The 23,762-nt window shown below is 39.1% G+C and overlaps 1 protein-coding gene across 3 annotated transcripts in view; it reads right to left on the bottom strand.

Moving 5' to 3' along the window:
• Positions 1 to 23,762, bottom strand: part of negr1 (neuronal growth regulator 1) — a 165,119-nt gene that overhangs the window by 13,053 nt on the left and 128,304 nt on the right. Inside the window, exon 7 of one of the 3 annotated variants that reach the window (XM_023954181.2) lies at positions 18,197 to 18,238. The exons of the other annotated variants lie outside the window; for them this stretch is intronic. Within the exon in view, the coding sequence (XP_023809949.1) occupies positions 18,197 to 18,238 (42 nt within the window). The remainder of the gene's footprint in view (positions 1 to 18,196; positions 18,239 to 23,762) is intronic. 3 annotated transcript variants of the gene reach the window in all.

Genomic DNA, 23,762 nt, shown 5'->3' with positions numbered 1-23,762 from the left:
TATTTCTGTATTTATTGCCTTTGATGAAATACACACTTGGTGGTTTTGCATCCCTTGTACAACTCTCTGCCTCTGTGTTCCTGATTTTCTCACGAGGTCAAACATTATCGACTTGATTCTCTAAAGGAAGCGAGTCTGCATTTACTGACAAATTGGACCAGTGAACTGACCTTTGGTTCAACTTCAGCCAGATTCAAGGAGCAACAAATCTCAATGCAGCCTTTACAATACATAAACATATCTGTGTCATTAGGATGGCAGATTCATTCGTATTCATCCTCAAAATGGTCCAGTTTTTCATTGAAAGGTTAAGGGTGAGCATAGGAAATATTGCTTCAGTTATAATAGATTCATGATAAGATAGTTGCAGAAGCATTTACATGGGCTGGAAAATATCCCTACAGAAATCCTTAAAGCCACACATGTCCAGAAAGTAATGATTTAAGGTTTTTTCAGCTGTTTGAAAATGTTTTATTGATTTGTGTAACCCGCAATCCAATAAACAGGTCTGTCTTTGGTCTAAATGCTAATTTGTCTTGGAGTAATGTGTGAAAAAAACAAAAAATGAAATGAACCTCCATAAGACACTCAAGGCAGTATTTCCTGTACACATGTCCCATTTCAGTAAAGTCATAGAAACGTGCTGGACCCAGATATAATAACTAGCTATGATAGTAAAAGAAGTAGTACCAGAAGTTCTAACTTCTGTCCCAATCAGTTTGGTGTTTCAAACAAATCCAAGAAAAAGCCTCAAAATGCCCATTTCCCTTTGGAAATACAGACAATGTCAGCTGTTAGAGCTACACCACCTTATCTGAAAGAAAACTTCTGACCTTCGGGCATAAATTCTTTTTAAAAAAAATCTATTTATTCTTTTTTTTTTAAATCTATTTGTAACCCTTTAACACTGAAGATGTTGCTGGCAACACCTAAATAACACACACTCGTCGACATACAGTAACTGCTTGATCATTTACACAATCTAGGTGAATCCACTCTTTTTGAAGCAGAGAAAAGCTGCTCTACATTTTGGCTTTGCACTGTGTAAAATGTTGTATGACGGCGCAAAGCCGCTTTTCTTCGCTACAGAGTTAGTTGGTAGTCGAATGAATGTCAACACTGGGATTAAAGCTCAGGTGTTCCAAAGAGACTTAGAAGAAGTCTTCTCAATCGATCTGTCTGAGGCAGAATCAAATCAAATCGACCAGTGATTATCCTGTATTGCAGAAGTTGCTGAAGTATTTTTGGTTGAAAAAGAAAGAATCTCTGCTGATGTTTAGCATGCACTAGAATGCCGTCTGAAAACTATCTTGGGTAATTTATTGCTCTGTCTCAGCTCTGCTCCACAAGTAATTAAGATTTCTACTGATTTGCAGAAAAAGAAAGGATCTGCCAGTCAGCTCAAAGTCCACATCAATCATCCAAATGTCCAAAATAAAAAGCCAGTAAAAGGGAAAAAAAAGAGCTCATTTTGGCGTGTTGCAAGACGGTCAAGGGTCTGTTTCCAGTCATTTTCTGCCTAAGCTTGTTGGGATGCAGATCTGTAGCCAACGGCCCACTGGGAACCACCCACCATTACTATGATCTCTGCATGGAAGATGGCATTAGGAATAACAAATATAGAGCAAAGAGGTCTAAACTGCTTGTTCCCTTTCAAATCTGCTCTGACTGAAGCATCTGGCATTCTTAAGTGCTAATTAGCCATGTCACTGGTGACGCGACCCCGGCTTCGAGTGGCTCATTGATCGTTTTAAACATGCAGGAAAAGAAGCAACGTTCAACCCTTCAGAGGACGTTACAGTTTTGGTGCATTAAATGTGAAAAGGATGGCAGTAAAGGCGGCTCTCAGAACGCTTGTTGACCTTTATTCATCATTTGTGGACAAACCCTGGAAGAGCGTATCACCTGAAAGCCTGAGGAAATCCTAAACGGTTAATGTCTGCTGTGAGGGCCTCTAAGGCTTTCTTTTAAAGTACTTGCATTTCAGTTTCTCTGTTGCGTGAGGAGGACCGAGGAAAGGAGTGTGGAGCTGAGATAGCAATGAACACAGCACTCCGCGTAAAAAGTGTTTATGTGTGCTGGCATTTTGTTTGTGTGTGCGAATACTTAGATGCAAAGTAGTGTATCATTTACTGTCAGTATCAACCCTCCCAGTCATTCAACTAATGCATCTGTCCAAACACACATGAAACAGGAGCATCCTTATACTTTGCGAGTGCTTGCATGTGCGCGATAGCCTTCTCTACACTCTAAAATGTGCATTAAATATGAGTGACATGGCGTCTTTTTTCCCCATTTGAAAAGGGAAGCCTCTCTTTAGAGACGCCAACAGAGCCAAGAGGCTTTGAAATCGAGCAGATAAAACTAACCTTATTTAACGGACAGAGACCTGAACCATTTCCCCAAAGAGAATGCCCTTTCTGAATGTCATGACCTTTTTCTAACTGGGTTTTAAAAACTCCAAGGTCATTAGGGTTTGGTTTGTCAATAAAACTAACCTGAAGACTGTCGACAAGCCCTAAACAAGCAACAGAAGCTTTACTCTAATGTATCTGCGGTGAAGTGTTTTTTGGGGCTGAATAAGAGTGTTTTCCTTAACCCTAAGCACTTTTCTCTCCTCTATGCAAGTGTGTTTGTGTGTAAGTATTGAATTCATCAGCAGGCACAGATGGGTTCAATAGAAGTAATAAAGAACGTCAGGGACACCTCTGTGTATGAACACAAATTGCGTCTAATCCAACAGAAAATGTCCCGGTGATTGACAGTGAAGTTGTTTAAAGGAGCAGGTCTTTTTGTTCGAGCCCTTCAGAGGTAAATGTCTGCCAAAGAAAAGCAACACTTTGCTGCAGGTTGGCCTAAAGAGCGCTTCAACACTGAAGACCTCCATCCTGACCACAGAATTAAAAGGGGAAGAACTAAATAACTATAAAAACACATGACGAAAGGTGGAAAACCCTTGTCAGAAAGCCAATTTTACCCATCTATGTCATGTCCTCTGCTCTGACTGTGCTTCCACAGTGGAGGCCAAATGCATTTGGTTTCTGGGCTGTTATGCTTAGAGGAAACTTGAATTCTGCTAAAGTCAAGGTTGGAAATGCAAATCAACAAGAAAACTATTCACGGCTGTGATGACTGAAAGGCACTTTCATATACAAGTACTGTAGTGCGCGGTCAATTGCTGAAGTAGGGATAGAACACAGAAGTTAAAGTGAGGTCGCTCCAAACAAGCCTATGACGTCTTGTTATTGTGACTCAGTCATGTTGCAGTGTGGTGTCAGTGATCAGAGGAGCCACACAGGAGGGTTCCATGCTTTAAAAATGTCTCTTAGCTTACTTTTGTTCTGTTTATTTGCATTGAAATTGGTTGCAAGGTAAATATTACATGTTTTTTTCTATACATTTTGGGTATCATTCCAAACTATTACAAACATACTAAAAAGTTCAATTGCCATCATGTGTTCATGGGCCACCTGGGTAGAACTTAAAAATATGTTGTTGTTTTTTTTACCTTGTTCATTTAGCAAATTACAGTTTATTTTAAAAGAGGCATTTTTACCGACCAATTTCATTTTGTGTGATTTTTTTGAACATGTAATCTGGAGCTATACCACAAACGTTTTTTTTCCCTTTTATTAAAAAAAGAGAGTTTCCTTTTAAGACACATGAATAAAAAAAAAAAAAAAAAAAAGTTTTATTCCCCATCAACATCTGTAGCATCAGATTTATTTCAGTAAGGGACGGCGATCTAAGTTTATCTGATGGCCACAAATAAATAATGAGCTTTTTTTTGTTGTTTTAGGAAGAATATGAAACACATGATTTTTATTTCAAGCTGAAAACATTGTTTTTGTTTTAAACTCTTAGCAGTTCCAGTATAGCATACTCTCACAGAATGTGACACTTTAGAGATGAGAAGAGTCTAAAGTTCTGTTTATTTTTGTTTTTACACCTAAAGGATTATATGAAACTCACTGCAATCCACAGATTGTTTAAACAAGTTAGTTTTTGTCCATATTATTTAAAAAGATAGTTGCTTTGGTTCTGATAAGGTAGATTCAAAACAACCTAACTTTAGTGCAGAGTATGTGTAATATTACACCTAGTTTTGCATTTATCTTGTTTATATAGAGTTTTGCTACTAGTATAATGGTATGGCAGTTTAAAGAGTGCAGATATTATTCCTGAAAATCCTATTGCTGAAAGGCTTCAGGGAACATTCATACTCATTCTAATAGTCTAGATCTTCCTGGAACACCACTCTGCAGCTGTAGTCCTCAACTTACATTAGCTCCAGCATGAGTGAGAGTGCTACCAGACTATCCAATTATCTTCTACCAGGGTTTTACCACTACGAACACATCTACTTCCATCTCCTCCTGTCGAAAAAGAAGGCTCATGTCATTGATATTGCCTTGCTGGACTAGAGTGTAAAGTTACAGATTTCCTGATCTCAAAAATAGGAAACATTAGAAGAAGCTCTCGCTGTCTGGAGGTTCTCAAAAGTGTTTGTCTAGCAGCTGAGAGCACAGCGGAAGGCTGGCAAGTTCTTTTACCACGGCCATGTGCTAAATGGACCGTATCTCGGCAGAGTGCACGCAATGGCCACAGTATTTATTACTTCCACTCTTTTATTTTTTGGTGAACATTTTTTTCGCATCAATTTGCAGTGGTTTCCTCTTGTAGATAAAAATCACAAGCTATACTAGCCGGCGTTTAAAGAAGAAAACAAGATGCCCTTGAGATAAAATCACTCACGTATGGCCAAGCCAAATGGTTTTGTTTGTGTTCCAGAAATTATGCTTACAACTTAGTAAACTGCTGTGCAGCATAGATTATTCTGCCTTTGGCTGCCTTTTTGTCCTCTGGACACCGGAAACATACCTTATATGACTATAGAAGCGTGACCACAGTAGTACAAAAAAAACAGACGAGATTGGAACAAATATCTCAATGAGTTGTAGCAATTTGCTTTAGAATACAAAAAATTATTAATTAATAAAAAAAACAACGACAATTTTGACTAGAGTTATCACTAAATTCTAGGAAACTTTCGTTTCATTTTTTTGTACCCAAGTACTAATGTAACCCAAAGGAAGTAGAATAGTTTAAGTCACATTTTAGCTGCTTATTTCCATTTCTTTTACATTAAGTTATTCCTATTGACCTGGTTCAACTAAGTGAAGAATGGTAAAAAGTTCTACCTTAACTTGGTTTTCTTTGCATTTTCACATAACCAAACTAAATTCCCTGAAAAAGTCTCTTAGGTCTAACAATTGCCTAGCGAGAAAAGTAATCGTATCAAGAAAGAAATAATCTCAGTGTCTTAGTGACAGAATTTATTTCTTAAAAAATTCTCGGTAAGAGCATTTTTCTCACCTCATTTACTGTTCTTTTTATTTACTTTTAACCAAATGCACATTTTTCCCCTTCTTTTTGTTCCTTTTGCTCTCTTGTGCTCTCGACAGTTTGTTAGCATTACCACTGTCTGTAAACCACACCAGAGTTCCTTTGCCAAGTCAAACCAAGGCTGACGTGTTTGCATGGGTGAGTTCAAATCAAAGCACACTAACAGAGGGAATTCATCAGTGTCATAACACCCTCTGGACCAAATCTGGGATATTTTGGACTATGTTAGCCTTGATATAAAAGTAGGTTTAAACCCTTTGGTAGTCTATGTTATTGAAGCTTAAACACCTTAGGTGGTGTCCAAAACACACGATGATTTGAAGAAAAGCTTCTTTACAATTAATTAAGACATAACAAAGCTGTTTTTTTAATTTGTCAAGGACGATGGCAACACATGTAATCCGCTCGCCCTATGACTGATAATATTCTTATTTAACTTCTCAGTGGACTGTTCCTAACAGAGATAAGAACCAGAGAAGAACCAAAAGCACAGGGTGAACCCACTGCAAGGCAGAATCTGGCCCAAAAGCCATCTTTTTTGGTATACTGTAGCCTCTACTGTTTACTTTGTTCAATCACCCTCCCATTACTGCTAATCCAGTAACCATTACCCACTGTCCAAAAAGAAGAATATACCTACATGTCGCAATTCTATACCAAAAATGACTTTTTATGGCAGCCCATATAGAAGTGAAGGAGTATCCATTTTCTGCTCCAGCTCTCACACAGCCACCACACAGGCCTGGTTGTTTTTTGGGGAACTAAAACCCATCTTTCCAGCTGAATTGTCTTATTATTCACCCTGACTGCTGTGGTGAGGTGCTAATTAAAGCTGGGAAAAGATTAGCATTTTCTTTTTCTCTGCCCCGTTACTTTAGCTTCTCCTATGTGGCCATTATTTCTCATTTGCAAAACCGTAGAAAAGCGGGCTCAGTTAATCTTTTTTTTTTGTAGCTGTGAAAACAACATCATAACTCACAAAGAACTAACCTAAAAAAATACAAAAAAAAACGTGCTTTATTTTTTATTTACACAGCTCACAATATGTTGGATCTGTCGTTTAGCAAACCCAGAAGAGATATAACTTAAGACGGAAATAATGACAATTTTAGGCTGAAATAAACTCATAATAACTTACAAATAAAAAAGGCAAAGTCTTGAAAAAAATGTTTTTGTTCCTTTGAGGACATTTTTGGTTCTAATATTCACATGCAAGTCTCATCTCTCAGAGAAAGGAGCTGACAGCAAGACCACGTATAGATTTATTACTCCTGGAGAAATACGATGGAGGAGATAATCAGAGGTAGAGGGGCAAGAAGGGAGCAACAGAACAACAGGGCTGGAAAAAGACAGGCAGAGACAGAGAAACTGACACAGATGTGAGGTAAATACAATAATCTGCTGACAGACTGGGGGCTAAGCATTTATAATAAAGACTGACAAACAGGTGAAAGGCAGCGGTGAATGTGAGCCTTTTCAGGGAGCAGAGAGGAACAGTGAAGGTTAAGTCCAATGAAATACGGATAATAATCTATTTATGTAGTTAACACTGGAGGGATGAGAGGTAGGTAAGTGGGCCTTTGAGAGAGGGTTAAATGTGTCTTGAATACTTTATGAGTCTGGAAAATGTCAGACTATAGAGTTTTAATGCTAACACGCACTTGCTTTTCGCAGATTTTTCCGATATCCTAATTAAATGTGCAGCTCATCAATCTGCTTTAGGCTCTCAAATGGACCTGGGAAGCCACAAACCCCCTTTGCGGGGTAAGACATATCAGGTTTAATGGGCTGGTAACTACTTTGCTTCTTTTTTTAACTTGTAGTCGAATAATCAGTTTCCCTTTAAAATGATTTTTTTAAATGTCCAGTCAAGAGTCCATTTCTAGCAAGATTTCTTTGCAGCTAAAATTTGGAACTTATTTTTGACTCCCTCACATTGCAAAATGGGATTGTTGTTTTTTTTCTTTTTGAGGTCATCTATTATCTACAGTGTGCTCAGCAAGCTCAACGTACTAAATACCAATTTAGTTTCTACATTCTGTTTCTTTTTTTCACTAAATGAATAATTATTATACTTGGTTAGAGAAGCTAAAGTAATAACAATTTTTAGAGATACTTTGTTAAAAAATGAGCAAAAAACCTGTAACTTTTTTTCTTTTTAATAAAGTAACTACGCCTGTATAAAGCCTGGGCTGATCCCTGGACTTCATCCACTTAGCACAACTCAGTGGTCTAGTGGAAGAGTGTCCAGCCTAAAGCTATGTCACTGCGTTCTTGGCAACACCCTTTAAGCCAAATTTTCCAATGAAAAGTCTGTGTAAATGCACCTTTCTGGCTTTTGCGTTAAAGAAACTCTAATGCGTAGCTACGCATGTTAAAACCGTTTTTGAGCTTCATGTAAGAAACACGTGGTAATTGAAAGTTTGACCAATCAGGGACTTGGATTTGGTAGTCATGTATGGATGGCGTCGCTTTTATTTCCTGGAAGTTCCAACTGTTTGAAAAGTGATCATGGAGGACAAATGAAAAATTGCACTTTGTGCCTGGCGGGAATTCTAATCAGAATCAGCTGAGAATGAGCTGTGAAAGAAAACGCCTGGAGCAAGATTTCCAGAATTGCACCACTTTGACATTTTGCATCAAGTCCATTTTAACTGTAGGCGGTGGATATGCGCTTGCAAACAGTAGAAAAAGAAAAATAAGCAGAAAAAACCCCTTGTTCAGTGTGAACACCATGGGTTAAATGCACATTCAAGAACACTGTTTAGCACTTTCTTAACATGGGTCACTTGCCTTGTGTGTCCATAACTTAAGACTGGAAGTTGGTGACTTCAATCCACAGTCGAGTCACACCAAAGGCTCTAAAAATGGAACCAAATGTCTCCCTTAGTCAGCATGAAGGGGTTGGATTGGTTTGAGTGGGGGGGATTTGGGTTAAACCACCAAATGGTTCCCGTGGTGTGACTGCAGCTCACCGCTCCCCCAATGGGATGGGTCAAATGCAGAGGACACATTTGCATATCTGACAACTAATAGGACTTTAACTTCATTGAGACGTCTGAAAAATCCCTTAAAATGGTACAACAATGGTACCATTTTTTTGTTTTTATTTAACTTAACCTTGGCATTCGGAGCAGACAGCAAAGTAAGAATTTCATTGTGCAGGGAAACCCGTTTCCTACTGTGCCTATGACAACAAACCCTTTGAATCCTGAAACGGTATAATTGAAAAAAACAAACAAACTGCGATGCTACTGCACAAAACTGATGAGTAAATTAAAATCAAGCCACTCAAATGAAAAAAACTAGCTGGAATAAGTTTCTACTTCACAAAAAGTCTTTTTACAAGTCATCAGCTGAGATTGATAGAATAACAGAGTTGGCAGGACTGATAGAATAGCAATTGATGGACTTTAACAAACAAGCTTTTTTCTGTGGCAAATGAGGCTAAAACTGCTTTTCTACTGTTGAATACCAACATGTTTTACTTTGAGAGGCTGATGTTAATACTAATAGGAGGCGTGTTTTTATGTGTTCTGGCAGCCAAAGAGTGGGAAGTTTCACTCAGAGTACATAAAAGTAGGAACTGGAAACTTCCATTACTGGAGAAAAAAAGAAAAAGACGTGTAATTTAAAATTAGATTTGATTTAGTCACAGTGATATAAAATATTGGAGCAAGCACAAGCAGTGTGTTAGTAAATCTCTTCTTTATTACGTTCAAGTGAACTTTCAAACTGCAGGTGCGTAACACAGAGGTCATAGAAGGCGATAAAGATAGAATGGCTGGAAAATTCTGCTCTGCTCGGGTTTGTCATTAAAAAACTGAATTAATTTGTTACTAAATTATGTAATTCTAATATACTAATATTGTAAACATAAGAATTATTGTTCATATTACAATTGCTAATGAAGTAATTTCTCCTATTTAAGCCTTTTTGGAGTATTTGCTGTGCTGCATAATTATAACAAACGTATTTCTTAAATTTGCTAACATTTGTCTGATCCAAACTAATTATACATTGTTTAAACATGAATTAGAAAAAATAATAAATAAACCATTAAAGTGCTTAAATAATACATTGGCACAGTAAGTACACTTAAGGAACTAAAATGCATTTAATTGCAACTCAACCAACCTCAATGAAAGGGAATTTGAAGGAATGTCTTACATGACATGAATAAAAGAACAATAATTTGATCAAATTATCCTTTATCAAGGATTTAAAAGATACAAAAGGAGATCATATGTGGCTTAACGCGGGTTTCTTTGATGAAAGCACCGACTTTCAACATGGCATGACAAAACAAGTGTTTGAGTGGGAATGGGAGCTGTTGATCAGTCAAATTAGCTCTGGCAAGCTTTGATAATTCACAGTGTTGAGCTACAAAGCCGTGGAGCAACACCTTTAGTCTTACCATGTCTGCAGTAATGTAGGGAACAATACTTTTTAATATGCAGTTAGTGGAGACTTTTACCCTCCTGCCTGCTTTTCAACAGTACAATGTTTTTATGAATGAAGGTTTTTCTTCATCAGCATGTGCATTTTCTCATGAAGCCATTGTATCAGGCTTTTGTTTGTAGGGGGGGGGGGGGGGGGGTCGCATGTTTCCAGGTAAAGGACAAAATCCATCATCTATTTACACTGTCCAAGGATCAATAGGTCAAGTTTGATGGACGACAAGCCATCTGCTTATCAGGCCCTTCCAGAGGTGATTGCAGAGTTAGCACCCGGTAAAAATGAAGGTCAGCATATCACCTTAAAAAAAATGAAATGCATGAGGGGCAAGAGCTGTGGCAGCCATGCAGCAGAATGCCGAGGGGGGGGGGGGGGGGGGGGGACGCGCTATGGTTCGTGATCTTATAACCATGAAACTGATAAGCTGGTAAAAAATGCACAGCCAAAAAGGATTATCTGTGGGCAGCTCAGTGTATCTGACACCAGGCATGCTGGGTAAAGTGGAGGCTGTTTACTGTAGAGGCTCCACAAGCGATTTAACACACTAGTGTCAACAAGTTCAGTGCTCGAGGACTGAAACTGTTCGAGTCTGTCCACTCATGCAAGACCCCCCCAAAGGTTTGTGAGTTTGAGATACTCTGCTGAATATTTAGTAAAATACATTAAAAATGTCTCAAAAGAGACTGAGAAATGCTGCTTGACAAAACTCCCCTTCAGCATTTTTGGCTATCTGCAATGGACAGAAAGGTAAAAATCTGAACATCTGTTGAATGAACTAATATTTCCCACTTGGAAAATTACTGTTTAAAACAAAGAAAATCTTGAATATTTTTTAACTTTTAACACTGCGCCCCCTGCTGGTTCATCACCGTGGTGATCAAAAATCCTACACCGTCACAGCTCTAACGCCAACTATTTGCTGCCATTTAACTTTCTGTCATCACAAGTGTAACACTATGGTATTAGAACAAGAATTCTGTAATCGACTTTGATGCTGTATTATTACGTTATATGGAGCTCATTCATTAAAAAAACAAACAAAAAAAAACATTATCATCTATAAGAATTATACTGGAATTTATGGGACAATAACATTAAAATATTGTTGTTCTAATGTAAATTGTGTCTTAAATCCAAAAACATTGTAACCTGTGAGGGCCTAGTGAAGTTTATTTTCATCAGGAGGAGACTAGATGTTCTGGATTTATTTTAAAGTTACAAACAAAACCACGAATTCAGAACGGCAGCGTAATAAGAAGTGAAGTGCTTTTTGGGGGATTTTTTTCGCAATACTGAGTAGTGTATGTAAATATTTACACAAGTTATGTGTAGAAGAAGTGCACTGTTAATGTTTTATTAAATTATTTTCCATATATACTCAACATGGTTTTTTAAGGTTTAGTTAATTATGTCATATTAGTAAATCCTCACAAACATTTGATAGTTTAGTTCATTAGTAGTTGGCTAAAATTTATATTCTGATTAATTGTGTTATAAAAGAGCAAAAAAAAAAAGAAAACATCAAGGCAAAAACTGAAATATTCATAGATCTTAAACTTATTTTTAGGAAAAAATATTGGATTTCGAATGAAATGTGTTCCAAACAGCTAGCTGGCCGTGCCTGTTTTAGTTAAAACTGTCAATTAGAAGAGTCCATGTTCTGCAGGTCAAACACATTCAGAAAATGAATGAGCCTCATTAAGAGCGTGTGCAGCTGCAGAGACGGTGAGGACAGTGTTCACTCATTATACATGCACAATATGACTTGGAGAGACATGCTCACATGCAGCGGCGTTCGCGTCTGTTCCCACTGTAAATGGAAGATGCAAAATAATGATGGAATAAGAATTACATGAAGGCCACTAAGTGTTAATTGCTAATCTGCACGTCCTTGGTTTGTCTGTGATTTGCAGCCAATTGTTTGTCTGTTTTTGCTTGATACTTTATCATTTCAAACACAAATAACTTAAACATCCAAAACAACAAACAGAATTTATGAATGAACCAAATTTGGGGATGCAGAGTAGATTTTGTGAAGATCTAAAATGTGCACAGAAAAGGAAAACAAATGCAAGTCCCAAACTTTTAATGTAAATCTTGCTTTAAATAGTTACTGCTTTGGGTTGTGCCACATCACCATACTATTTAAATGATTCATTTTTGCTTTTAAGTTTGGCTCTTTTGGGCAGGAAGAGCCTCAAGTAAATAGTGGAAGTGAAAACTTGTATACCGTTCTTCTTTTCTATAATACCAAAGACAAAAAAACTAAAGACCCACAGTCAAGCCTGACATTATTTATTATATATATTCCTTTTGGTTAAAATGTAAAACGTTTTTGGGAGATGTCTGTGTCAAGAAGAAACTTGCTGGTTGAACAAAAGCAATTTGAAGTTAGAATTTGCTGGGCGTATGAATAACTGCAGGTTTGACTGTGCAACAGTTTCCTGGAGCTTTATTGAGGTCTCTTTAAAGGAAACTGACCAAGGAGCAGCATGATAGTTTTGAATCACAGTATTTCTTATTTCTGTTTCTCCGATTCATATGATTATAGGACATATAAATAAATACACAGTGGAAAATAAGTAAAAAGTTTTATGCAAATGTAGTCAGAAGTCTTTAGTCTAAGAAATTTCTGAAAGAAAAAAGCTAAAAGTGGTAAATGCACTTAAAGTGACTTTAAATCTACCCTGTGGTAACATCAAAACCTTCTTCTTTAATGCCATTCTCTAAAAACAACATTACCTCAGAGTTAAAATTATATATTTTTTGATTAAAGGAGCTTCAAATGTTGAAAAAATGTTGCAGTGATCTGATTAGCAAAGCCTTTTTTGCCTTGGGGAGTTGGTGACTGACTTTCATTTGGGAAGATCTCAGCAAAATACTTCAATAGGTAGATCATGTCTTTGATGTTTTGCTCTGGACCTTGAAAAAAGAAAGATGTAAAATCCACTTTCAGTCTCAATCATTTAGAGCATGAGCTTGATGAAGCAGCAACTATAAAAAGAGAGCAGGCCTCCAAAATGTAGCTTTACTTTCTCCACAATTTATCCTGGTATACTTTATTCCGTATGTTTGTATTAGAAGCAGAAAAATGTTCATTTTATCCATTTTCAAATCACGACTCAAAATCATCATATAATACTCATCTTTGTCTCCATTATATCTGATTAATTTTATTTTGTTGTTACTACTGTGTTTTATTTATACAAATTCACTTTTTTTAACAAAATCTATTATTATTATTAATAATAATCCTTTGTGTTTTTATTTTGATACTTTCAACCTTTAGGTTGCTGGTTTTTGCTTTAGGTACATAATATATTTTGTTCCCTCGGTGGTGCTGAAGGATGAACCACACAAAGAGTTTTGTGGCTAAGCACAGTGATAAATTTACTGCTTTTCTACTGTCAAGAGATTTGAAAAAAATAAACAGACCTGGCAGCCTGTGGGAGCATATGCTATTATCGCAGATCTACATTTCATTAGGATGACAGGATGGCACAGAGCCAGATGCTTTAGAGTATTGGATCTGTGGTTTATGTTTTGGTAAAAGCACACAAATCCATATGCTTAAGATGAAACGAGCTTAACACCTTCAGAGTGAATAAAAATACAACATAATGAAACCACAGTTTGCAACAATGTAAAAGACACGTGACCTTTTCTTTTTTGGTCTATTTCCGTGAAAGCTTTTAACCTTTGAGTGATCTTAAAAAACCACAAATATTTATTATTTTTATAAAACATATGTTGTTAATGAATGATCCATTGCTAGAATCGCCCCTGTGTAGTATAACTTTCTGACACAGTCACAGCACAGTTCATGCTTTGTAATTGCTTGACATTTAACTATGTGTGGTCCTTTTGATTGGTTTCTATAGCAACCCTTACCAATTTCCAAACTAATTGACACCTCATGGAGGTAGAAGGGATTGAATGTCCCATTGGTCCTGAAAGCTGTTGACCAGGCCAGTTAACCCTTGGGCGGGGTCTTCAATAGCAAATTGGTCCTGGTTAAGAGACCAGGGAGGGGGCAAGTTAAATAAAAACACGCATAAAATACGGATGCCCTTGGGTCAGGCTAGGAGGCAGGACTTTACTGTGAGCAGTATTGCTCAGATGGTTGTTAACCTGCTCCAGTCTAGACCAGATAAGGTACATGTGGCCACTCCCACCCCAGTAGATTTGGCTCTTAAAAGATCATATATACCCCCATTACACCGTAGAAGCACTACAAACCACTGACGTGAGACTCGCAGTCGTTAAAATAAAACACTTTTATAAGTAAAAATCAATATAAAACGCACAATAATCATACTGAACACACAATGGGGCAGCAAATATAATCATATCAGCAGAGCATATTCACTTAAGACTACAGACAAAAAACAAATTGTTAGGTGTTTCAAATATTTTAATTGTTTATGAGCTGTGTGTGAAATTAATACACAAAATACTCATTAGATCTTTTTTGTAAAATCTGGTTTCCTGTAGATCTATACACAGTAATAAAGTAATTAAGTAGGAAATTGCAAGAGGACCTGGTTGCAGACAACAACGTGGCGCTCCGACATCATTAGTCCAGTCCATCATTAGTAACTGGAAATTTACATTTTCCCGCCTCGCCATTTTGGTCGGAAAATACTCTTTTTTTTGGGTCCAAACCCCTAATTTAACTGGCGACCCTAATAGCTATGTGTTTTTCCGTTTTAGGCGTCAAAACTGTTACTCCAAACTCTGTCAAAGCCTGCATTGCCCTGACCGAAACACCTTACCTTACCGGCGCAAAGCCGGTAAGCAATACTTCAGAGCCTTTTGTTTATATCCTTTTTAAAAAGGAATAAAACAATTACCGCTTTTGCCCCGTTTTAAGCTCATGTTGGACACTGAACCGTTTATGCAGATGAAAAAGCTTTGCTAAAAGGTGCTAGAATTCTGCAAGCTTGTAGAATTTCTTTTACGGCTATTGATGCCTGGGTGCCATCTCGTCTCCAACCAGGTCCCCCTCGAAAATTGGGCCAACAACTGTCTGTGATGATTGCACTAATGCCTTTTGTAACAGATTATTTGTGCAGCATCATCTGTCACTGCACAGCTTGTTTTAGGTAGAAATGCAGCAACAGCGAAGGCCGACTGTCTGAAAGCGGTTTGAGACAGTCAGATAAAGGCGAGGGGATGCAGCTGGCTCTCTGAATACTCACAGCTTCTGCAAATGAACAGCTCTATGGATCTACCTTTGTCTTTCAGAGCAAAAGCCAGTAGCTGATAGTGTTGCTGAGGTTTAGTACGATAAAAGCAATTAGGAACTACATTTTTCTTTGTATGTCCTGGTTTAATAGATACCGCTCTGCTTTAACAGTGTTGCATCTTCGCTACGTACACACTGAGCATGTGATATGAGTTCAGATTATGCTAAACAGGCATTCTTCAAGGTGCTTTTAGCATATGGTGTTCACAGTAGACTGGCGCAACATTCTAGCACATATCCGTCACCGACAGTTAAAAGAGGCTTGGTGTCAAATGTCAAAGCGGTGCTAATCTTTTAAATCTTGGTCCAGGCTTTTTCTTTCACAGCTCTATTCCGATATATGAAAGACTTGGTGTGATGCAATTTCAGTTGCGCACAAACCACAATTATTATTTTCCCCCTGATCACTTTTCAAACGGTTGGCTATTCCGTGTTTTTAAAAAAAGGACACTGCCCATGCGTCACTACCAGATCGGAGTCTCTGATTGGTCAAAGTCCAACTTAACTTTCAACACGTTCAATGCCCTTGCATTTTCTACACAGAGCCCAAAAACTGACACTTAAAAACGTGTGTAGCGATGCGTAAATGCAAGAGTTTTGAACACACAAGCTCAAAATGCGAATGCGTGTACAAAGACTTCATTGGAATAGGCTGCTTGAAACTGCAATTCCGAGCCTGGTGGGAACGTAGCATTACACAAATGGCCTCTACAGAAAAAATTACAGTTTGCAAAACAGTTTGTTGTGCAGCATCTTTAAATCCCTAAAGCATTGGGCAATGCCTCCTTCCTGATGGGACTAATGTTGCCAGACCTGCCCAGATAATTTTATGTCCATCTGTAAATGGAGAATGAGAGAGAACAACTGAGGTTCTGAGGGTGAAAGTATGTTTCTAAATTTGTTAATGTGAGTCTACCCTGACTTGTAGCTTCAGCTGTTAAATGCTGTTTGTAAAACCTGCAGTTTTATGGAAAATATAAGACTTTTTTCTGTCATAGGATGGGATTTCTTTAGACTTCGCTCCACGGACATCTGTGTTTCAAATATAAAGGTCAAGTTTTAAACTGAATACCACATTTTTTCTGAAACCTTTCACAGGGGAAATACAAGCAGATAATAAACTGCTCGAGTTAATTATCAAAATTAATTACAAACTTTTTGGGACAAGAAGGCATTTACTGGTATCTGGGCAAAAAAAATCCCCTTAGGAAGCCACTTACAGAAAGTTCCATCAAAAAAAAAAAAACTTCTAACACAACTTGGAACAAAACAAGAACGGTGGCTCGCTCAGAGACTTTATCTGGGTCTGAAACCAGTGGTGTTCCTGTGAACCATGAAATTGTCATTTGTTCTGCAAGCATTCAATCAAATGAGAGTTCAAGGCCATGCCCCGATTGTTTGTTGTTACTGATTTTTTTCCACCTACTATTTGACTTAATCTCCAAGGATGAAAATGTTCAGTACAGACAGACAGACAGACAGACAGACAGACAGGCAGGCAGGCAGGCAGGCAGGCAGACAGACAGACAGACAGACAGGCAGGCAGGCAGACAGGCAGGCAGGCAGGCAGGCAGACAGACAGACAGACAGACAGTCAGAAGACACACAGACAGACAGACAGGCAGGCAGGCAGGCAGGCAGGCAGGCAGACAGACAGACAGACAGACAGTCAGAAGACACACAGACAGACAGGCAGGCAGGCAGACAGACAGACAGACAGTCAGGCAGGCACGCAGGCAGGCAGGCAGACAGACAGACAGACAGACAGACAGGCAGGCAGGCAGGCAGGCAGGCAGGCAGGCAGGCAGGCAGGCAGGCAGGCAGGCAGACAGACAGACAGACAGACAGACAGACAGACACACAGACAGACAGACAGACAGACAGAAAGTCAGAAGACACACAGACAGACAGACAGACAGGCAGGCAGGCAGGCAGGCAGGCAGGCAGGCAGGCAGACAGACAGACAGACAGACAGACAGACAGACAGACAGTCAGAAGACACACAGACAGACAGGCAGGCAGACAAACAGACAGACAGACAGTCAGAAGACACACAGACAGACAGACAGGCAGGCAGCCAGCCAGGCAGGCAGGCAGGCAGGCAGACAGACAGACAGACAGTCAGAAGACACACAGACAGGCAGGCAGACAGACAGTCAGACAGGCTAGGAAAAGGCTTCTATCCACAGATCAGGATGCAAAGCTCCTAAAAACACTCTACAAACGAATCATGCAGTATGAATTGCACACATGAGGTGATGGAGGAATAGATGAGTGGAACTTCAGTTGCTGAGTCTATAAATTATTTGTGGAAAATAATGTAACTAGCAGGGGAGATTAAATTATGAGACTTGCTTAAAACCATTAGAAAGAGAGGGAGGGGTTTAGCCAGAGAGGATTACTCTGTGCTGGAACGTGGAAGCAGGAGGACGCAGAGACGAGGGGAAACAAGGGTGACATTGACTGTGCAGCACCAACAACAGCAGCACTGGGAGGTTGCACAGATTTGCAGAGAAGCAACTCAGAGGAAAGTCAGAGAAAGTAACAAGAGGAAAAAAAAAGAAGAAGATACGTGAAGTCTCAGAGAAGAGTAGACAAAAAGCAGATAAAGCACAAGGACAGCAGCGATTTCATCTGACAAAACAGCAAACCAAAGCCCTTTGCCACCAATAATGTCCTTTCTTTCATCTACACTAGTAGAGAAGGGTCTTTTAATACAAAGCCAAAAAGGGATTAAGCAACATGAAAAGCACCAAACCCAAAAAGTATATGGAACAGCCACTTGATGATGCCACTGTTTGCTTTAATCGCGCATGGTGGTAAGGGTTGTGATAAAAGAAACAAGGGGGAGGGCGCTGCAATGTAGAAGCCAGCTCAAGGTTACACGTAAGATATTGAATTGATACAAAAAGACAAAAAATAGGCAATGCAAAAAGGACATATAATGAAGCTATACACCCAGCAGGCATTCCAGCCAAGGAATCAAAAAAATCAAGATGGTAGGGAGGGGACTCCAGCTCAGGTTAGTATGAGGCAGTGGACCTCTTTACTGACTTGGTGTACAGCATAGTAACATATACTGACCTGGGCTTGGGACAGCACTAGTTGAGGTGGGTTCAATAATTGCTACAGGGGAGGAAAGGGGGGGGGGATAAGGGAAGGGGGAGGGAAAGAGGACATTCATGTATTATTAACAGAATGGAGACGTAAAACAAAAGGAAAAAAGAAATGCATGCAAGGACAAAAAGGACAGGGAAGGGAGGCAAATCCTTTTCATGCATTAAGGACTGATGTCTCTGTGCGAGGATGCAGCTGTCACATGCTCACAAACATGTTTTATTCCCCCAGCTGTCTCAGATTTGCATGAGTTACAACTAAGACAAAAAAAAAAAAAAAAAGTGAGATGAGACCAGGAGCTGTTGCTGCTTAAACATCCGAGGGGGATTTGTGGCCGGGTGAAATCTCTATTCTGGCATGTGGTACAACTCGCCTTTTCTTGCTTTGATGCCGTATCACATCATGCTCTGTTCTACCAACAGTTTCAACAGCACCTTCTGGAAATGTACTAAGTTGTACAACTTTAATCTGTCCTTTGTCTCTGATGGTTGAAGCTCTGTCTTCTCTGTTTTTTTTTTTTTTGTCATGCATAAACTGATTTAAATGGCAGGGGGGCGAGGGAAACTCTGAAAGTCGCTGTTTGATCCCTCAGAATAGGAAACTAAGCTCATTCCGATTATCTTATGAACTCATTTCAGTCTGATCCCTCGGTATCCTGTAGATAAAACAGTGTGACACTGACATAGTTTTATTTTCACTTTGTAACAACTCAGGCTGTAAGACTGTTTTTCTTTTTAAAAATGCATGTTCCCTTGAGGATAGTACGGCCACTTTAAGGGACATCATGAAAATGGAACATCCTATCGTTGTGCGTGTGGTTTGTGTATCATAAGGCAAATGTAAGTTGGTCGCCCTTATGACATACGATTGATCCTCTTGTACGGTGCCCTTATGCCACAATCTAGTCGTTTGTATGATGGGTATACTGACCCCTTGGGATGTGCAGGTTATACATGAGTGCCCATAAGACGTCCTAAGAAAGCACACAAAAATTGGGCTCTGATTGCACAAGGAGCATGCAAGAGGTACGCAAGGGGTGCACATCATCACCCCTTGCGTACCCATAAATAAATATGTGCATTATGTTCCCTCTACAGGCTCAGCAAGTGGTCTACGGCCTTGATATGTTGTGCCCCTTACAGGTTTGCCTATTTTTTGTGCAAGGATGGCCTATAAGGGCAGTTGTGACTAAGATATTAGGACTGAACACTAATAGTAAACAAATGAAAGGTTTTTATTTAAGTTTTTATGCCAAGAACTGCGCAGCAAGATGCTAAATCTGAGATAAAGTTATCAAAAATCATTTAGTCTTTGTTTTTCTGCATAATTTCATTGTGACATTCCTGGTATAGCTATTTATACTTTTAATAAAGTTATTACGTAAGCTCAACTCTTCATAGATACTTCATAGTGAAGCTTATATATCACAAGTCATGATTACACTTCACATATTTCCATTTCAAAATAAGAGTTGCACGCTGAAGCTGCTGTATGTAGGCCAGGCCATAATGCAAATGCATGCCCAGACTTTTCATTATAATCCATTTACTTTGGAACTCAATGTGGCTGCTTTTGATTGCAGGGCAAATAAGGTACAGTGTGATCCACGCAGCACTCACTCTGTCTACTGCCTGGCTGTGATCTTCTAACAAATGTGCAATTATGATGTTGCTTTTTAACAGAGTGCCATCATCCCCACAACAGTAAAACATTTGCTTTCATCCCACTATATGACAGGGGAAATATTACTGGAATCAATATTCACACTTGGAATTATACGACTGCCCTTTTTGGTAAACTAGTGAGGGGACGGCAAAATTTATCTTTTCTTCCACAAATCTAGCTCCTTTGAGCATTTCAGGGGGAGCGAACATATAAAGAGCGTGTCTTTTCAGTTCTTTCTTAAAAAGGCAGCCGGGTGAAATCTGATTAATTCTTGAGCATGAATTCACCAGTGAATCACTTCATGAGCTCCCGACACTCCTCCATTACTGTGGAACATATCTTTTGACATGCAATCCCTCCTCCGTAGCTCCACACTGACTTCTATTCTCTTCCATTCAGCCGGGCTACACATCATTTCACGTAGTGTATATGCCATCCATTCTCATATACACAGCCAGCCCGCTTGCAAGATAAAATACATTAGTCTTCACAGCTATTTCATTGCCTGGATTGCTTTTCTTTTTGTTCTTTGTCAATGGGACAATTCAGGAGATTTATCTGACATGATTTGAGGAGACCAAAGTTCATGTGTGGCTCTGCTCAGGATGTACAGTCGGTCATTTCATGCATATAAGTGAGTTTCCTTTTGAAATGGATCAAAATACTATTAAATCTTCAGCCCAGGCTAGCTCTATTGGCTAAAACTTGCAAAAGCTACTCAGATCAGGAGTTGTGCCAAAATCGATCAATTACGATCTTTAAACACGCAAACAAAGCAGCCAAATGTGTTCGCATACGGCAAAGACCATTGCTTTTTTGAAAAAAATCAAAAAAGTTTCAGGGAATCCAGGACTAATGCCTTCATTCAAGGGTTTAAGCTGCTTTCTTTAGGAGGAAACGATTAAAATAAAACAGGGGGGCGAGGAGATGAACTAATGGCAAGATTGAGGAGCATTTTGGAAGCTCTAGCTTTAGGTTCCACCCAAGAGGTTTGACAAAGAACTCAACTTACGGACAGCTCATATATATCTGGATATCTAGATAAATATAGCTGAATGCAGGAGGGAGTCAGTGTTTAGGATTGACATCCACAGACCTTCTTGAAGGTTTATTTCTAAACTTCACAAATTCCACCTGTTGGGAATCTTCTCAAAACAGAATCTATAATTGAACTGAAAGACATGTAAGCCATGGAAAGAAATAATTCTAGCACTCAGTTTGATCATTCTATCAGTTTAAACCTTCACTTAAGTCGTTCCTCCTTGATGATGGAACAGTTACAGTTAAAGGTTGACTTTATCTGTGAGCCATCAAGCTACTTCTTCTTTTTATGTGATAGGGAAGGTTGGCCAGAGAATGTCTCATCGTGTGGGCGCACACTGGCATGACTCGTCCAGAGTGGAACAGTGGATGGTTCTAGCACAACTTGGCAAGGGTGGGTGTGGTGTGGGTGCAGTCAAATGTCATGCATTTACATTTTCTTATTGCTGGGACACAGAAAAAAAGTGCTAATGGCTTGTCTGTCAACCAAATCTGGAAAAAAATAAAACACATTAAAATGATTTGTATTGAAGGGAAGTGTCATTTGGTGTAAAATAAAGTGAACATAAAAAGGCTGAAAACATTTATATTTAATGTTTAAACTAAGACTAAAAACAAAAAAAGAAAAGAAAATGTGAATGAAACCCAAAAATTAGAACCAGCTGATTAACATCCACAAAGCTCATGGTGTGATTCACCACCATTCCAGGCTTTTATCACACACCTACATTTTGGATTTCACCTTTAGCTTCCATTATGATGGATCTGTGACTCAGGAAAAAATTCCACGGTGTGGGAATAAACAACATCATCAACAACAAAGGCAGATGAAGAGATGTGTCAAAATCACACCTACACATGCAGTGACTGATGAGCATGACAAATGAATAAAATGTTCATTAACCTACAAGCCAGCAGCGTCTCTCCTGCCTCAGTGACATAAAAGAGGGAGTCACTCCTTTTCCTCCACACCGGTCTTTTCAGGAATGAAGAAATAATAGATAAAGAAAATCTCCTTATGGGCTAAGCTGAAGTGGGCTGGGGGATGAGAGCTTCACCACTTAAGGGGGACAAATCCTCAGAAATTTTAGGTTTGAGCCGCCCAGCCCTTTTCACCAAAGTTCACTTCCATCTGCCACAATTAAAACAAGGACGCCAACCTGTTCATTGCAATACCTCACAATTTTACTCATTTTGGCATTTTGAATATGTTTTATTGATACATTTTGCCACAACAACTCCAAAATTTCTGCTATATAATCAAAGCCATGACCAGCAATCTCTGATGTCACCCACAGGATTCTGAACAGACAGACAAAATAAGGCCTAAATGGTGCAGCTCCACTGACTGGAATGTCATGCCTCCAACTCTGTGGCTCAAAAATTGGTTAGTTTTAAATTTTACTTTTTAGCAAGGGAGTCCATGCCAAATTGAAACCAACTGCCAGTGGTCACTTAGGGGACTACAAGCATTGATAATTTTTGATTTGTTTCAGAGGTGAAGGCTCAACCTTTATTCCTAATTCAAAATAAGAAAACATTTCAGCAAACAAATGTGGTTTTAAATTACAGTTGCTAAAAAAACAACAAAAAAAACCTACATTATCAAAAACAAACTGAGCAAATTCAAGGGGCCATTGTGTTATTATGTCTCTTCACAAAAACATTTTTCTCCTAAATGAGCTTTACTGAAGGGGAATTTTGCTAAACATCACCGTATGAAAATAACTTAATTGGTGCAGGGGTATCTTATTTTGAAAAGCAATAATGCAAATGAGTGTACACAAAATAAATAAATAAACAAACCAGCAATTTCTGCAGCACAGCCACAAACTGAGCAGGCGGCAGCACATCACCTGAAAACATGAGGGTGCCATAAATGCCAGTGAATCATGCTTGTTATAAACTGTGAAGCGACATCACAGGAGCGTAAACTAGGACACAAACACCAAAGGCTCCCATTGGCAAAACAGGACACAGCCACTGAAGGCCTCTGCGGCTACCGCATACAACATGCTGACAGACCACGGACGGAGCATAAAAGGGGCAGCAGCAGTGAAAGTTTGAAAAAAAAAAAATAAATGACACAACCTTACACATAAAAAAGAAACCCTTAGTAACTTTTCACTAAGCAGTGTTAAAACCTGAGAAACCCATGGAAAAGAAATGGAGTGTTATATATGTGGCATTTCATTCTGATGTGTTTTCAAATAAACTGCCTTATTTATATTTTGGGAAAAAGGTATGGTTGAAATTAATGGCAATTTACTTAAAGTCTTAGTCACATGCACCTGTATATGTGTTGCAGGTTTTTGGGTCGTCCGAGCCCATGGAGGGTCATAGACAGGAGCGGGAATTCCTTAGGCGAGCGCCTGTGTGTCTCGCAGTTCCCTTGAGGCTAGTACGACCCCCTCAATGGACGCCATTGAAAATGGAACGCAGAATTTCCGTGTGTGTGGTAAGTTTATCGTGAAGTATTCGGAAGGCTAATGCAAGTTGCGTGCACATATGACATACGGGTAATGCTGTTGTATGGTGCCGTTACGCCGCACACTAGTCTTAAGTAAAGTGCGAGTACTGGCCCCTCACTGTTCGTGGTGTGCGAATGCCGCAATCACGAGTTGTGCGCATGATACGTGAGTGCCTGTCAGAGGCCCTCACAAACTACACTCTGATTTCCTCATTTCCTAAGTCAGGCTGGACGCAAAGGGCCGGACTTACCACGTAAACCAAACTCACGAGCCCCTTGCACACTCTGCAAGATTTGAAGGGAAAAAAAAAAGACAATTCCTTTCCACGCGCCTGCATCTTCACCCTTACCCTTGCA

Source organism: Oryzias latipes, chromosome 4 (genome assembly GCF_053564925.1).
Source record: "Oryzias latipes strain Hd-rR chromosome 4, Olatipes_Hd-rR_3.1".
Lineage (NCBI taxonomy): Eukaryota > Metazoa > Chordata > Actinopteri > Beloniformes > Adrianichthyidae > Oryzias > Oryzias latipes.
Note: the sequence above shows the minus strand (reverse complement) of the source record. Positions and strands in the feature narration are given on the sequence as shown.